We start from the raw sequence: 12,587 nt of genomic DNA, 5'->3' as shown, positions 1-12,587 counted from the left end.
TATTAAGAGTAAGCAGAAATGAAAAAAGAGAAAATAACATTAGTTTAAATAATATCTCAAGCCGTGAAATCTCAGCACAATAATAAGCATTATCTTATCATTGTTCCGAGCGTAAAACGAAGTAAAAAAAAATAAAAAGTCAAGTCTGTCAAGTTTAGACAATGGTCAATCTGTCAATATTTGTATCAATAATCAATAATTGGATATTCTCTGCAGAGGTTATTCGAATAAATCTACCTATTTGGTTTCATTCCAAATCTTAAATTAATAAAAATATCTCCAAGAGCACGAGCAGACTGCTCTAAAGAAATATAATAAGCTTGATAACAAATAAGCAACAAAACCATGGCTGACGACGCCGAAAATGTAAAGTATTTGTGATATTAACAAACCGGCTAAAACTCAAGTATATGTGTATTAAATCTAATTTCTTTTATAGGTAGCTGTTATGACAGTAAAGGAACCCTTGGATCTGATAAGACTCAGTTTGGATGAAAGGATTTATGTCAAAATGCGCAATGAACGTGAATTACGCGGGAAGTTACATGTAAGTATAAACTTCATCTCGATACTCTACTTGGTTTAACATTTGTTTAAAAATTAAGCCACTCAATGTGGTATCATAAGGTTTGAATCCCAGAAAAATGCCTCCAAACCTTTTAAAGTTATGTGCATATTATAAATCAATGATCTGTATGCCCAAACGGTGAAGGAAAACGTAAGGTGTATGGGCACCAGCATGCGTAAGTTTTTAAGAAAATACTTATTTTTTGCAAAGTTTAAGGTTGATAATGACAATGATATTCTTAAGATGAAAGTACATCTCACTATATCACAAGCAGACCGGAAGTGGTTTCAAATAAATCCCACACATGTTCGACAAACATTACCCGTATTGCAAGATAATTGAATCTTAATGTTTTTTTACAGGCTTATGATCAACATCTGAACATGGTCTTGGGGGATGCCGAAGAAACCATCACAACTGTTGAGATAGACGAAGAAACTTATGAAGAAGTCTACAGAACTACGAAACGAAACATCCCCATGTTGTTTGTAAGGGGTGATGGTGTAATATTAGTGTCACCACCAGTGCGTGTCGGTGTTTAGAGTTAAGGGATAGCATAAATAAATTTATCAACACGAAACAAATGTTTATTTCTTAGCCAACAATTTTATGACAGATTCGTTATGGAAAGATTTGTTACGTGGCATGAGCAGTTCCTCCTCATCCATTGGGTCAATAATTGTACCGGCTTTAGTAATTACACTAGGTCTAATTAACTTCTTATGAGCCCTCTCCGGAATAAATGTATTACCCAAAGGAGCTCTGATAGAAGCTTCATAATCCTTTACACTATTAAACGGGAATGGTACATCAGTCACTTTGTGAACAGAAAGTTTAGGGTCCTTAGTCTCCATTATAATTACATCGCCCTTATTTTCGTCACGTCGATGTACCTCAGGTGCTGGCTTGGATATGAACCTGTTTCTTTTACGTTTCGGTGCCTTTACTCCTTTGCCACCCCAGGCGCCCCATCCAGGTAGATCTAGTTCAATTTCAGGCTTGTCCTTGTTGATTTCGTCTTCTTTCTCCTGTCTAAAACTCGCAACTACGTCATCTTCTTCAAACACCTCTCCAATATCCACTTTAGGTACTACTTGTTCATCGTCATCTAGGTTGTCTATATCATGTTCCTTGGATAGAGCTGTATTTAAATATTTAGGTTTGACATTTATGAATGTATTAGGGTCAATATCAGTATTGGTTTTCTCTTTTTCAACTCCAGAAGGTACTGTTTGCAGGTCCTGTATCTTATCCTTTACTGCTGTCTCTGTTTCAATTTCATCAGCATTATCTTTGTTTGTTTCCATCAGTGGTTCATCAATTATGGCTTTTACCTTCTGATTTTTCAATTTCAAGTACTCCAGGTTATCTTTAGGAGCTGCCCTTTTTCTTGGATTCTTCTTATTAGAAGTTCTAGATTTATTTTCTAAATTGGTAATATCCTTCCTAAGCTTCTTTAACTTTTCTTCGACCTGCTTGGCTACTTTGTTTTCAAAGATTTCAAATGCTTCAGAAATGTCTTCATCTGTTTTTGCTTGGCTATCATTATCACAAACACTATCCACAACCCAGGTTGTAGTTGAGACTGGATTACTAGTTTTTTGTTTTTTATTTTGTTTCTTAGTCTTTTTAGGAGGTTCAACAACTTTATTAGTTTTGTCGATGGTAGCTAGGACTTCATCTTCAGTTATTCCGGCACTCATCTTATTGACACTATTTTTAAGAATTTCCAGTATCTTATCACCTGTATTTGTCCCTTGTGGATTACCTGTAGTATCTTCGGCATCAGATTCAGAGTCACTCATCTCTTTACGCTTGTACATCTTCTCTTTTAAGTATTTCTTATACCCAAAGTTGAACTCTTCATCAATATTGGATTTACCTGCTGACTGCATCATCCAGGGATTTGAAGGGTCTTGTGATAGAGTTAAATCTGGAATTCCTGCATTATCATCAGCTTCATCATCCGTACTTGCTGTATCCTGGGTTTTGTGGGTCAAACTTCTACCAACAGACAATTGCTCAGCTAATTGTTGCCTTACCTGCAAGAATGATTTTGGTTAAAGACATTTATTCCAAGAAAAAATTATATTATTAACTTACATTTATTTCAATAAAGAAATACTGTGTTCTTGTGTGGGAAATAATATAAACAGGCTGTTTACAAATATGCTCCACTTTATATTAAAATTTAAGTCAATTTTGGAATGTTGGAGAAGAAAAAAATGTTTCAGATTACATACTCATACATGTGCATGCTCTTACCTCCTTATCATATTTGGCCCTAACTAGTTTATTCTTAGCCCATTTGCCAGTGTTCTTGTGCCTCAATGTGTGCCTCTCTAAAGCTCGAACTTTTTCTAGCTCCTCCAACTTCTTCAAAGCCTCTTCTGGGTTCTTAGCCTGGAGTTCTTCAAATTCTTTCAGTTGCTGTTTTAACTTCTCCTTCTTAAGTATGCTGAAAGACAAATATTATGAAGAGATCAAATTGCTGTATATTAGAGTATTCAACTTCCTTTACCGCGAAAGTCCTAGCACATTTCTTCTAATAATAAAATTCTATGAGTAAAATATACTGCAAAATCTAGTAGTGTATTACATTTCACAAGAAAAGTTACTTTGAAACAACTGTAGCACTCTTCCCTTATATTCAAATAAAGGTGTTGACCGCATAGATGCACTCTCTGCTAATTATTCCTCAAATATTGGTATGAAATTAACATTATGATGTAACTGAACAGAAGGTTAATCTTTTCATTCATTAATATAAGATTAAAATCTACTTACCGATGGTACTTTTTGCTCTTGATTTTGCTCTGTCTCTTAGCCTTAGCAGCTTTATATGATTCCTTAGCTCTTAATTTTGCTAAGTGCTGTCTATGTTCCAACATCTCATGATATGTCATAGGGAAGGACTTCTCATCGTCTTCTTCTTCCTCTGGCACAGCCGGCGGGTCAATCTCCTCGAGTTCCTTCTCTAACGGAGACTTCAACTTGAGTTTTTGCAAAAATGTTTTTGTCGGAGGATCCTTCTCTTTAGCTTGAAGAGTCTTTAGTGGGAATGAAACGAAGTCTACTGTGCGGCTCCTAGCCACTACGGCGTCCCATCTCCCTATCTTCTTTTTGGTTTCCACATAACCTGTTTCTCTCCTAATCCGCTCAGCTTGTGGCTTTTCCAACGGCTTCGGAAGTACTTGAGATTTATTCTGAGTTGCCTTTAATTTCTTACTTATCTGTACGTGACTTGCAGTATTCTCCAACAATTTTGCAGCATTAAGAAGATCTAGCTTAGATCGTTTTACCAAATTGAATTCAGTGCTGAGATTGGTCGGTTCGCTACGTATGGGCGCAGTAATATGCTGGGTTTTGTCCAATTTTTTAACCGCATTTATGAGCCGGTCGTGTTCTGATGTTACAAAATCTAAATCTTCATTATCGTCCATACTTTCTACTTAAAAAGATACTGTAAAAACCCAATAAAATACCAATATTTTAACCTAACCTAAATCTGTCATACTTCATGAACTATCTCAGATGACGGATTACCGTTTGGCAGAACGTACGCAATGACATTTCAGCTGGAACTGTCAGTAATAGTTGCCAACTCAGAAGTGAAATTTAAACCTAATTTAAAAATTATTGTTATTCTAATTCTTGAAATGACAATCCAGACATTTGTAGTTAAATTGTAACATGGCGTAATTACACGAAAGTAAAAATGACATGACCTTAACATGGATTAAGGAATGCATGGGCATGCCAAAGAGTATAGTATCTATGGGGCATGCCCTTGAAACTTGATTTTAAAGTAACGTTTAAATTGAAAATTATTTTTGTTCTTAATCAACACTACCTAAGTAGCTGTGAACAAAGAGTATACCTATGTGAATTTTAAGTTCTTTATGTTATCCATTCATTACATTTTACATTCAAAATTTTTAGAAGTAATAATTACCCGTAGTATTGGAAATTTAATTTGAAAATACTAGCAACATTGCAATTTTATTTTTTAAATCTTGAGTGTAAATTAAAATAAGTAGTTATAAAAGGCCAAAATATATTTCTCCTTATTTTAATCAGATAAGTTTTTTGTTAAACCAAACTAAAAAAATGTCTTGTAATGTATTAATATGGAGCTCTTACTTATTGTTAAAAATAAGAATTACCTACTTATAAACTTTACTGATAAACAAATTATATTTACGTTATTTGAAAAAATGAAGCACAAAATCATATCATAAGAATAAAGCCTATAATATTAGAGACAAATTAACGACGATTTTTCTATGAAGTACATACTACATTTTAAACATAACAAATAATCAGAAATAAATACAAACACGCTATTTTGTTCAATAGATGTATTTTAATGTAACGTTAAATTTTAATGGCGTACTATTAACAAGGTAATTTATTTTTTCGAAGCAGTTGTTTCATTTGACGATGGCGATGGAGGAATCTTATTTTCTTGGTTTTCTCTTGATTCATTATTTTGTTTGTATTGTTGTCGATTACGGTATAACTTCGCTTCGTCGGTGCATTTTGTTGTAATGCAGGACCTGTAAAAAAATTAATTAATTTTATTATAATCATACTTACACATACAGAAAAGCAAAACAATGCCACATACAAAGAAAACAAACCTAATTGAAATTAATAATCATATAATTCAGAGTGACCAATTATCACGAAGAGAGAAGTATATTATGGACTCTAACATTACCTGACTGTTCGCTTCGAAACTCCGCATACATCTGACACTGTATCGACTATATCATTCACTATTGTCGAATCAAGAGCTTTCTTCGGAGGCTTATCTGCAAAAGCTGGAGATTGCTTGCCAGTAAGGGAATGAGTAGCTAGTACCCTACAAAATACACAGATTAGGCATTCTATATAATAATATTACAAATACTTAAATTAAGATGTGGAATAAGAATTAAGATGAAGTTTACAATGGAATAATAAAATTGTGAATTTTGAAAGAAAAAAGAGATTAAAAAATAATACCATCATAAAATTTAAAAGAACTACAATAGATTAGGGCAAAAAAATTAAAACAATACAACTATTTATTATTAGTATTAAAATGGTACTGGTAAAGATAATTACTTTCTTGGAAATATTGCTTTCAAAAGTTGCCGAGTAGCCGTAGTGTATGAACTCCAATCAATAGCATTTATTACTGTTACGGGTAACTTGGTGGCCCCAGCGCCCAACGGTATCTGAAACAATAGGTAGGATAAAAGAGTAAAATTTATTTAAAAACATCAAGTTTTTTAAGACAAATAATGTTAGCTAATGGTAAAGTAAATAAAATAATTGTAAAAACACAATTTTACCATATCATTATTAATATCAGTATTAGGTAGAGTAGTATTTGTTGTTTGAGCAGATGCTCTTCGTATGCATAGTCTTTTGGCATTCTTATTCTTTTCATCATTAACCGCCTCAATATTAGAAATATTAAGAGGCGGATCTATAGCCGACTCATCTTTAAAAGCTAACTCTTCAGATTGATGATCCATTTCTGAAATTTCCGTTTCAGAAAAGTCTGCAAAAACTGATTGTGTTTCGTTTGTTGCGGCTTCTCCGATCAAAGAGAGGAATTGCTGGTATAATCTTTTGAGCATCGCTTCCAAGAGTTCTATTTTTGCAATGTTTGGGTCTAATGTTGCGTCAGTTTGGGTGCCTTGATCAAAAGTTAGTTTGGGGGATACTGGGTATGGGCTACTACTGATTATGGAGCGCCTGTTACTAAACTTAGTTTGTCCTGACAAATAATGGTGTCTGTCTGTTGACAAGTTTCGTTTTTTCGATATAGATGACTTCGTTAGTTTACTGAAATTCAAATTTTGTTCGTGATCCTGAAAATAAATAATAATAATCAAAAATTTACTCAAATAATTGTACAATTTTCTTCATCTGATAGAAGAAATTATAAACAAGTGATGCTCAACTAACCTCATTATCGTCACTACTCGAATCCGTATCATCAACTATGTTTGATTGAGAATTTAAATACTGAAACAAAATAAATATGTTTAACAAAAAGAAAAAAACTTACTAAGCATATAAAATACATTAGGACAATATAGGACGTTTATAATATATTACGTGATATTACTTTCGACTGAAAAAGATGAGATTATAAAAGGAAGTAGTAAAGTAAAATAATGCTACATTATAAGAAGTATTCTTTAATTTTTACAAGGGTTTATTTTAAGAGTAAGCTCAACTTGTATAAAATGCTTTACCTACATATTGAAACAGATACAGTTGGTACATCTACGTAGACTTGACAAAATATGCAGATGAACTCACCGTACCCGTAATAAGTAGTTCATTTAATAAGTAATCGAGGGCAGAATCTAATATTGAAATAGTTGATTGTTATAGTTATAACAAGAATATGATCTCACTACCAACAATCCTTTCCATATTACTCATGCGAATTAAAGTTGATTAATTGATAGTAGTATTGAATGCAATAATAAAGTCAATCGTGACGATAGCAATTACTACGAGAAATCAAACTGCTTCTGTCTACATGTATCATTATTTGTTAAGTCTTCTATTATAAATATTACTGGGTCCAAATAGCTGTCCATAGAATTGGTAGGTACCTAAGAGAATCAAGGTAACAACTTTCACCAATATTATCCACATAGCCCAATAAAATAAACGGCAACCTTTGCTGAAGGTCCGGGTTCAAATAAAAGGCTTCATGAGCGACATGAGTATTCGACGTTGTATGCATCGTGGACACACAAATACCGAAAATCAATGTTCATGTTATCCTCCGTATAGATGACCGATATAGAGGGTCTTGTGTAGGTGTCGATGACCTCGACACAGAACATAAATGTAAATTAATCATTTAAATAGCTGCTTGACCGAAAATCGAACCCGGAACCCTATGCGCGTCTGACAGAAATGAATTTATTCGTTAGCGACTTCGTTAAGTAACTTGAGCTTAAAATAAACGCATCCTACTAAGATAAGTGTAGACTTACCGTCAACAATGGTACGTCTATCTATGCGTGTTAAATTATATTACTGTTAATTCTAAAATTCAAAATTTTGACTTACCATTGTATTCGTTTTCATGTCTTTTAATGTGTTCATGCATAACGATAGGACATTCTTCATCTGATTATCCTGTTTTTCCAGTAGTACCTTCAGCTCTTTTACGTGACGTTTTTTATCTATAACATACAAGTACAACTTAGGTAAGTAAGTATTTAAAACAATAATATAATTATTAGATATAGACTAAAAGTATATATGTTGTCCATCTGTGGTTTCAAAATAACTGCTATAATTACACTCACTTGCCTTATTTACACTACATCAAACCGAATACGCTGGTAATGTTTTAGGTAATAATATTAACGGAGAGTTATTAATCGTTAACTAATTAATAAAATATACTAAAGTCAGCAAGCTTTAACGTAACATACAACATACCGGATATCCGCAGAATTTTCGCGCGTCTTGCGCCGGCGTTGTTGGTCGGAACGAATACAATTTTCCCAATTTCGTACTTATTCTCTCCACCAGTTATAGAACCAACATTCACGACACCGTAGCTAGAAAACACATCATCTTCACCTAACCACTCAACTAGGAGCCACAATCTACGAGACATTTTAAAAAATTCTAGCTTACACTTCTCTCTATGAAGTTCGAATAAATACTGAAGAATAAGTTTATGAAATGTCGTTACTCCCTCAGGTAAAAATTGAGCACAATAGATACAACAGTTTACCTACGATTTCGGGACACCCAACTTTGTCGACCCTCGCCTATTGCAAAACTAACAATGGAATCGAATATCATAAAAACAAAGATGTGATGTACCGTATACTTTTTACTTGTGAGTTTCCTACAGTAAGGAGAAGGAAGTTACATCCAGCGCGTTGTCGTAAGATTTTTGAATTATTTATAGCTTAAAGTAAATCGAATCTTATAAGATATAAGAAAGTATTTTATGTTAATCACTTACGTTGCACAGCCAATTTCAATTATATTTGTGGAGCTAAGAAAGTTAACCAAACCAAGAAAGTAAGACAAATAAAATATTAAAAAAAAATCAATTTTGTTGATTTACTCCGTATATAAGACTTTATAACTTAATAAATTAGACTTTTAGGGGATTTTTTACAATCAATATTCAAGTATTAGAAAACATGTGTGATGCAAATATAATTCGACATTTTCAATATATAATTTAAAGTCTGCAGAGACTAATAGTGCTACAATCGGTCAATCCAATATTCACGAGACTTCGGCTTGTTAAGTAAAGTAAGTACTTTATTTAATATTCAAAATGCATTGAAGATATATATTATACATGTTTTAATATAACTAAAGTAATACTAAGCCCGGTAAAACAAATTCATAAAATTTATAAACATGCATTTTAAATCAAAAAGCGAAATTACGCTGTATAGAAATAATCATGCAAACAAAATAATTATAAAGCGAAGCTTTGTGCAAAAATTAAATAAAAAACAGCTGAGTTGTCGAATTCGATTCCTGACAGTTTTCCAAATATCATTTTATTGCCTATGTACAACTTACATTTCATTATTTAAAACTAACGTATTTTATCAATGAATCGTACAAAAACAACACATAAAATATAATAATAATACTTATGATAAAAGAAATAATAATTTTATTATTATTAATAATAATATTAAATTAAGTTATGTTTTATAGATAATGTAGATATAACGTATATTATTACATTACCAATTATTAATAATAAGACAAGAAACATATTAACAACTAGCATTCATTATTTTTACCATCGCAGTAAACTAAAATATACAGCGGTATGTTTATAGGATTATGAAAATCAATTTTGAATTGCAATAATTCTGCTTATCCTATAAGAATACAAAATTCTTAGAAAAGTAAAATTATTATGTATATAGCTGCCATAAAACTAAGCCTTCAGGTAAATTTCTCCAACTACAACAATAGATAAGCAGGCTTACTATGGGTAATGACTGCGTTGAGATTTTTACGTACCTGGAAGCGAAACAATTGAAGTAACGTGGCATTTTCGGGCATGGTCCCACTTGGAAGCCAATTTGGTAAATTCAAATGCGAATAGTAGGTCAGTCTTGTGCTGTATCCTGAATGAGCAACTAGTCCTTAATTTAAATTGTTTGTTTTTGTTAAGTGCAAAATAAGTGAAAAAGTAAATATTGTTTTGGTGAGTATACGAATCTCACCTTCAGTTTGATTTTGTTTTGTTTTTGTTACATTAAATAAAGTAATATTTTGTAATGTAATGCAAATTTTGTAAAAATATAAATAAACCAAATGGTATTATGGGGTAAAACGGTAATGAACATGTTATAGAGTAAACTTCTGAAATATTTTAATTTTTTTGCGATTTAAATTTACATTTTATTGTACTAAAATCTTTAAATATGTATTACAAAATTTAATAATATTAGGTACACTTATGACGATTATGATTAAAACTGAAAATAAATATATTAATTATCAGTAAAAAAAATATATTTCTTATAATGATCGGCAAATAATAAATATGTAAAACCAAAATAAATGATATCTTCCAATAAGATGCCTGTAAAATATGTTTGTCACAGATGGAAATATATCTATTTAATGTTAATTTACTTAGTACGTTATAATAGTATTAATAGCAATGTTAGGTGTAGTTTTTAGTATAGAAAATAACATTATTAACGTGTAAATTTACATGCCTTATTGATGTGATCTTGTAAAATATATTTAACGTTACGTGCAACTGATTTAAGAAGGACTGTTGGTAATATTTACGGCCTATTTAAAAATAGTGAAAACGAATTTCATACTTCATTACGCATTTTTATTATCTTACAGGAAATGACCACTCTAGCAGTCCTTTCGGAGTTAGATGCAGCAGAAGCTTTGTTGGAGTTACAACGAGATAATAGAGAAAAAAGTTAGTATATAACACAAAACTATTAAGAAATAATAAGTATCTCTCTTAATATTAATGTATTTACAATAATGATTAAATATTAATTTATTTCAGAATCATGCGGTAAAGAAAGCACTTTACCAATGGCGACCTTTTTATATAACCTTATAGGATCAAGAGTTAGTATTTCTATTCTATTTCAAATAGATTTGATTTTAGGTACACATTCATACACGATATTTTATATTATATTTACTTGTTTCAGCCAAGTAATACAAGTACACCAAAGACATCACCATGTAACAAGACCAAAGTATTATCAGAGGTGAGTAAATTGCATTTTTACCATACGAACATAGGCTGAATAACCATAATATAATCTTGTCACACAGAACTTTATTTTTAGTATATTTTGTATTGTTTGAAAAAAACTGAACCAATAAGCCTTCTGCTTTCTTGCATCTGTTTGAAATATATTTATCTAGAAAAACGTATTCTTCTACGTTATATTTTCAAAATAAAATAAAATAGATCCTCTTAATAATAATCTTGGTTATTTAAAAATAGGTTTAATTTTAGTAATAATTCATTTTTATTTCAGCCCAAATCTCAGTACGATAGTAAAAGCAACAAACGTGGTATGCTTATAACACCTGAAGTGCAATACAGGACACATCAAAATGCGTTCAATAATAATGTGCAGTGCAAAGTTCCAAAGCAAGAAGCAGTCATAACAAAAGTTTGGTCTGACAATTTGAACGAAAGACTAATTAAAATTACCAAAGCACCAAAAATAACACACGACAAAGCCACACAAACAGAAATTGAATATCAAATGCCGGAGATAGAGAAAATGGAAAATGTGATAAGAGGTTTGTGTTCAAAGATAGAAGCACTGGAAAATCGTTTAAAAAGTAAAAAGTCTGAATCATCGTCCTTAGCGGATTCAGTCACAGATCAGAATACAGATATCTCGAATGATGATCAGACCTCACGATCGAATTCCAATTACAACAGAAAACGATCTTATAAACGCAAAAGGACATCGACTATAAATACTGATTTTGTAAGTATTAATTTGATGTTGTACAAAACATGTATATATACTTTATATTTATGGTGCTGTAACGCATAAGATTTCCAAATTGAATTCATATTATTCGTTGTTTTAGGGTGATTATAATACAACTTCCGCGAATACTACATACATGGATATGTCCAACGATGAAACAGAAATGGACAAGGAATATTCAAATAGCAGCAAGAATTTAAAATCTAGTCACAATAATAGAACAAAGAGTGACATGGTAAGTGGGAGATAAAGTATATTATATATATATATATTTGTATGATGTTGATGAGGACTATGAATTAATTATTTGTTTACTTATTTTGTCACCAGGTATCCATCGGAGATGGAAATGCAATTGTTCCATCTAAGGTTATAAAAAATATGGATTGGTCATCTTATACAAATGCTACTCGAAAATTACTAACAGCAGTTTTTTCTCGGAAGTAAGTTTCACGAAATAATTTAGTCTATTTCTATATAATAAGTTAATTAATACGTAATACATTTTACTAAAACTTTGTTATTTTTTCAGAGTACTAGCTACTCATTCGCTTACCGGCAAGCCATCGCCAGCCTTTCCCGATAAACCTGCGAAAAAAAAGCTGAACTCGTCTCTTGTAAATGATATAGTCCAAACTGTTGTAGACAAGTGCCATGTTCCTGAAAGTGTAGTAAGGTTGGTGTTCAGAAGTTATAATAATTATTTTTTATTTTGACTGCAACTAAAAATATCATTTTAACATCATTTAATTTTTACTTTCAGGACTAGCATTACAACAAAATGTGCAGATGAAAGCAAAATGTTCCGCAGCCGACAACAGAATAAAAAGAAACGTGTGTCTAATAAACGAAATATAGAAAACGTTCCACCGCGTAAATACGAGTCTGACGATTCTGATGAATCATACTTATCAAGTTAACCGTAATATAATATTAGTTGTACATTGGACACTTTAATTTTTAATATTATGGTACTTAGGTTTTGTAAGAGTACCTTT

At 31.7% G+C, this 12,587-nt stretch overlaps 4 protein-coding genes across 7 annotated transcripts; 2 read left to right on the top strand and 2 right to left on the bottom strand.

Annotated features, from left to right (window-relative positions):
• The first annotated feature begins 179 nt into the window (after nucleotides 1-179).
• LSm3 (U6 snRNA-associated Sm-like protein LSm3) lies at nucleotides 180-1,111 on the top strand. Its single transcript, XM_073088517.1, has 3 exons — nucleotides 180-366; nucleotides 440-547; nucleotides 931-1,111. Exons 1-3 carry the CDS (start codon nucleotides 346-348, stop codon nucleotides 1,108-1,110), a joined length of 309 nt encoding a protein of 102 aa, XP_072944618.1. The 5' UTR covers nucleotides 180-345; the 3' UTR covers nucleotide 1,111.
• A 26-nt stretch (nucleotides 1,112-1,137) lies between these two features.
• Nucleotides 1,138-4,122, bottom strand: LOC140753747 (U3 small nucleolar RNA-associated protein 14 homolog A). Its single transcript, XM_073088516.1, has 3 exons — nucleotides 3,356-4,122; nucleotides 2,834-3,026; nucleotides 1,138-2,610 (listed from the first exon to the last, which is right to left on the bottom strand). Exons 1-3 carry the CDS (start codon nucleotides 4,009-4,011, stop codon nucleotides 1,156-1,158), a joined length of 2,304 nt encoding a protein of 767 aa, XP_072944617.1. The 5' UTR covers nucleotides 4,012-4,122; the 3' UTR covers nucleotides 1,138-1,155.
• Nucleotides 4,123-4,924: 802 nt separating this feature from the next.
• LOC140753931 (uncharacterized) lies at nucleotides 4,925-9,126 on the bottom strand. Of its 4 annotated transcripts, XM_073088775.1 has the most exons (9): nucleotides 9,016-9,126; nucleotides 8,577-8,609; nucleotides 8,039-8,160; nucleotides 7,661-7,776; nucleotides 6,533-6,592; nucleotides 5,911-6,435; nucleotides 5,681-5,793; nucleotides 5,292-5,435; nucleotides 4,925-5,127 (listed from the first exon to the last, which is right to left on the bottom strand). In XM_073088775.1, exons 4-9 carry the CDS (start codon nucleotides 7,718-7,720, stop codon nucleotides 4,980-4,982), a joined length of 1,050 nt encoding a protein of 349 aa, XP_072944876.1. In that variant the 5' UTR covers nucleotides 7,721-7,776; nucleotides 8,039-8,160; nucleotides 8,577-8,609; nucleotides 9,016-9,126; the 3' UTR covers nucleotides 4,925-4,979. The 4 variants fall into 4 exon arrangements, with proteins under 4 accessions (XP_072944876.1, XP_072944878.1, XP_072944877.1 ...); XM_073088777.1 differs by lacking the exon at nucleotides 8,577-8,609 and having other exon boundaries at nucleotides 8,039-8,208; nucleotides 9,016-9,121; XM_073088776.1 differs by lacking the exon at nucleotides 8,577-8,609 and having other exon boundaries at nucleotides 9,016-9,121.
• A 1,333-nt stretch (nucleotides 9,127-10,459) lies between these two features.
• On the top strand, nucleotides 10,460-12,555 carry LOC140754093 (uncharacterized). The gene is made up of 8 exons (XM_073089006.1): nucleotides 10,460-10,538; nucleotides 10,632-10,696; nucleotides 10,783-10,842; nucleotides 11,119-11,583; nucleotides 11,690-11,824; nucleotides 11,920-12,032; nucleotides 12,122-12,265; nucleotides 12,353-12,555. Exons 1-8 carry the CDS (start codon nucleotides 10,460-10,462, stop codon nucleotides 12,507-12,509), a joined length of 1,218 nt encoding a protein of 405 aa, XP_072945107.1. The 3' UTR covers nucleotides 12,510-12,555.
• The last annotated feature ends 32 nt before the right edge of the window (nucleotides 12,556-12,587 follow it).

Source organism: Epargyreus clarus, unplaced genomic scaffold, assembly GCF_041222505.1.
Source record: "Epargyreus clarus isolate Ecla_fem2 unplaced genomic scaffold, WU_Ecla_fem_2.2 ptg000027l, whole genome shotgun sequence".
Lineage (NCBI taxonomy): Eukaryota > Metazoa > Arthropoda > Insecta > Lepidoptera > Hesperiidae > Epargyreus > Epargyreus clarus.
This window is presented reverse-complemented; position numbering and strand designations above follow the sequence as displayed.

Excerpts from the sequence above, each read along its gene's own strand:
- LSm3 (XM_073088517.1), top strand. The coding sequence starts at position 346 with ATGGCTGACGACGCCGAAAAT. Across the intron at positions 367-439 it reads TGGCTGACGACGCCGAAAAT|GTAGCTGTTATGACAGTAAA; the intron begins GTAAAGTATTTG and ends TTTCTTTTATAG. Across the intron at positions 548-930 it reads AATTACGCGGGAAGTTACAT|GCTTATGATCAACATCTGAA; the intron begins GTAAGTATAAAC and ends GTTTTTTTACAG.
- LOC140753747 (XM_073088516.1), bottom strand. The coding sequence starts at position 4,011 with ATGGACGATAATGAAGATTTAGATTTTGTAACATCAGAACACGACCGG. Across the intron at positions 3,027-3,355 it reads AAGAGCAAAAAGTACCATCG|CATACTTAAGAAGGAGAAGT; the intron begins GTAAGTAGATTT and ends TTTGTCTTTCAG. Across the intron at positions 2,611-2,833 it reads GGGCCAAATATGATAAGGAG|GTAAGGCAACAATTAGCTGA; the intron begins GTAAGAGCATGC and ends TCATTCTTGCAG.
- LOC140753931 (XM_073088774.1), bottom strand. The coding sequence starts at position 8,219 with ATGTCTCGTAGATTGTGGCTCCTAGTTGAGTGGTTAGGTGAAGATGAT. Across the intron at positions 7,777-8,038 it reads GAAAATTCTGCGGATATCCG|ATAAAAAACGTCACGTAAAA; the intron begins GTATGTTGTATG and ends TGTATGTTATAG. Across the intron at positions 5,794-5,910 it reads CTGATATTAATAATGATATG|ATACCGTTGGGCGCTGGGGC; the intron begins GTAAAATTGTGT and ends CTATTGTTTCAG.
- LOC140754093 (XM_073089006.1), top strand. The coding sequence starts at position 10,460 with ATGACCACTCTAGCAGTCCTTTCGGAGTTAGATGCAGCAGAAGCTTTG. Across the intron at positions 10,539-10,631 it reads ACGAGATAATAGAGAAAAAA|AATCATGCGGTAAAGAAAGC; the intron begins GTTAGTATATAA and ends AATTTATTTCAG. Across the intron at positions 10,843-11,118 it reads AGACCAAAGTATTATCAGAG|CCCAAATCTCAGTACGATAG; the intron begins GTGAGTAAATTG and ends TTTTTATTTCAG.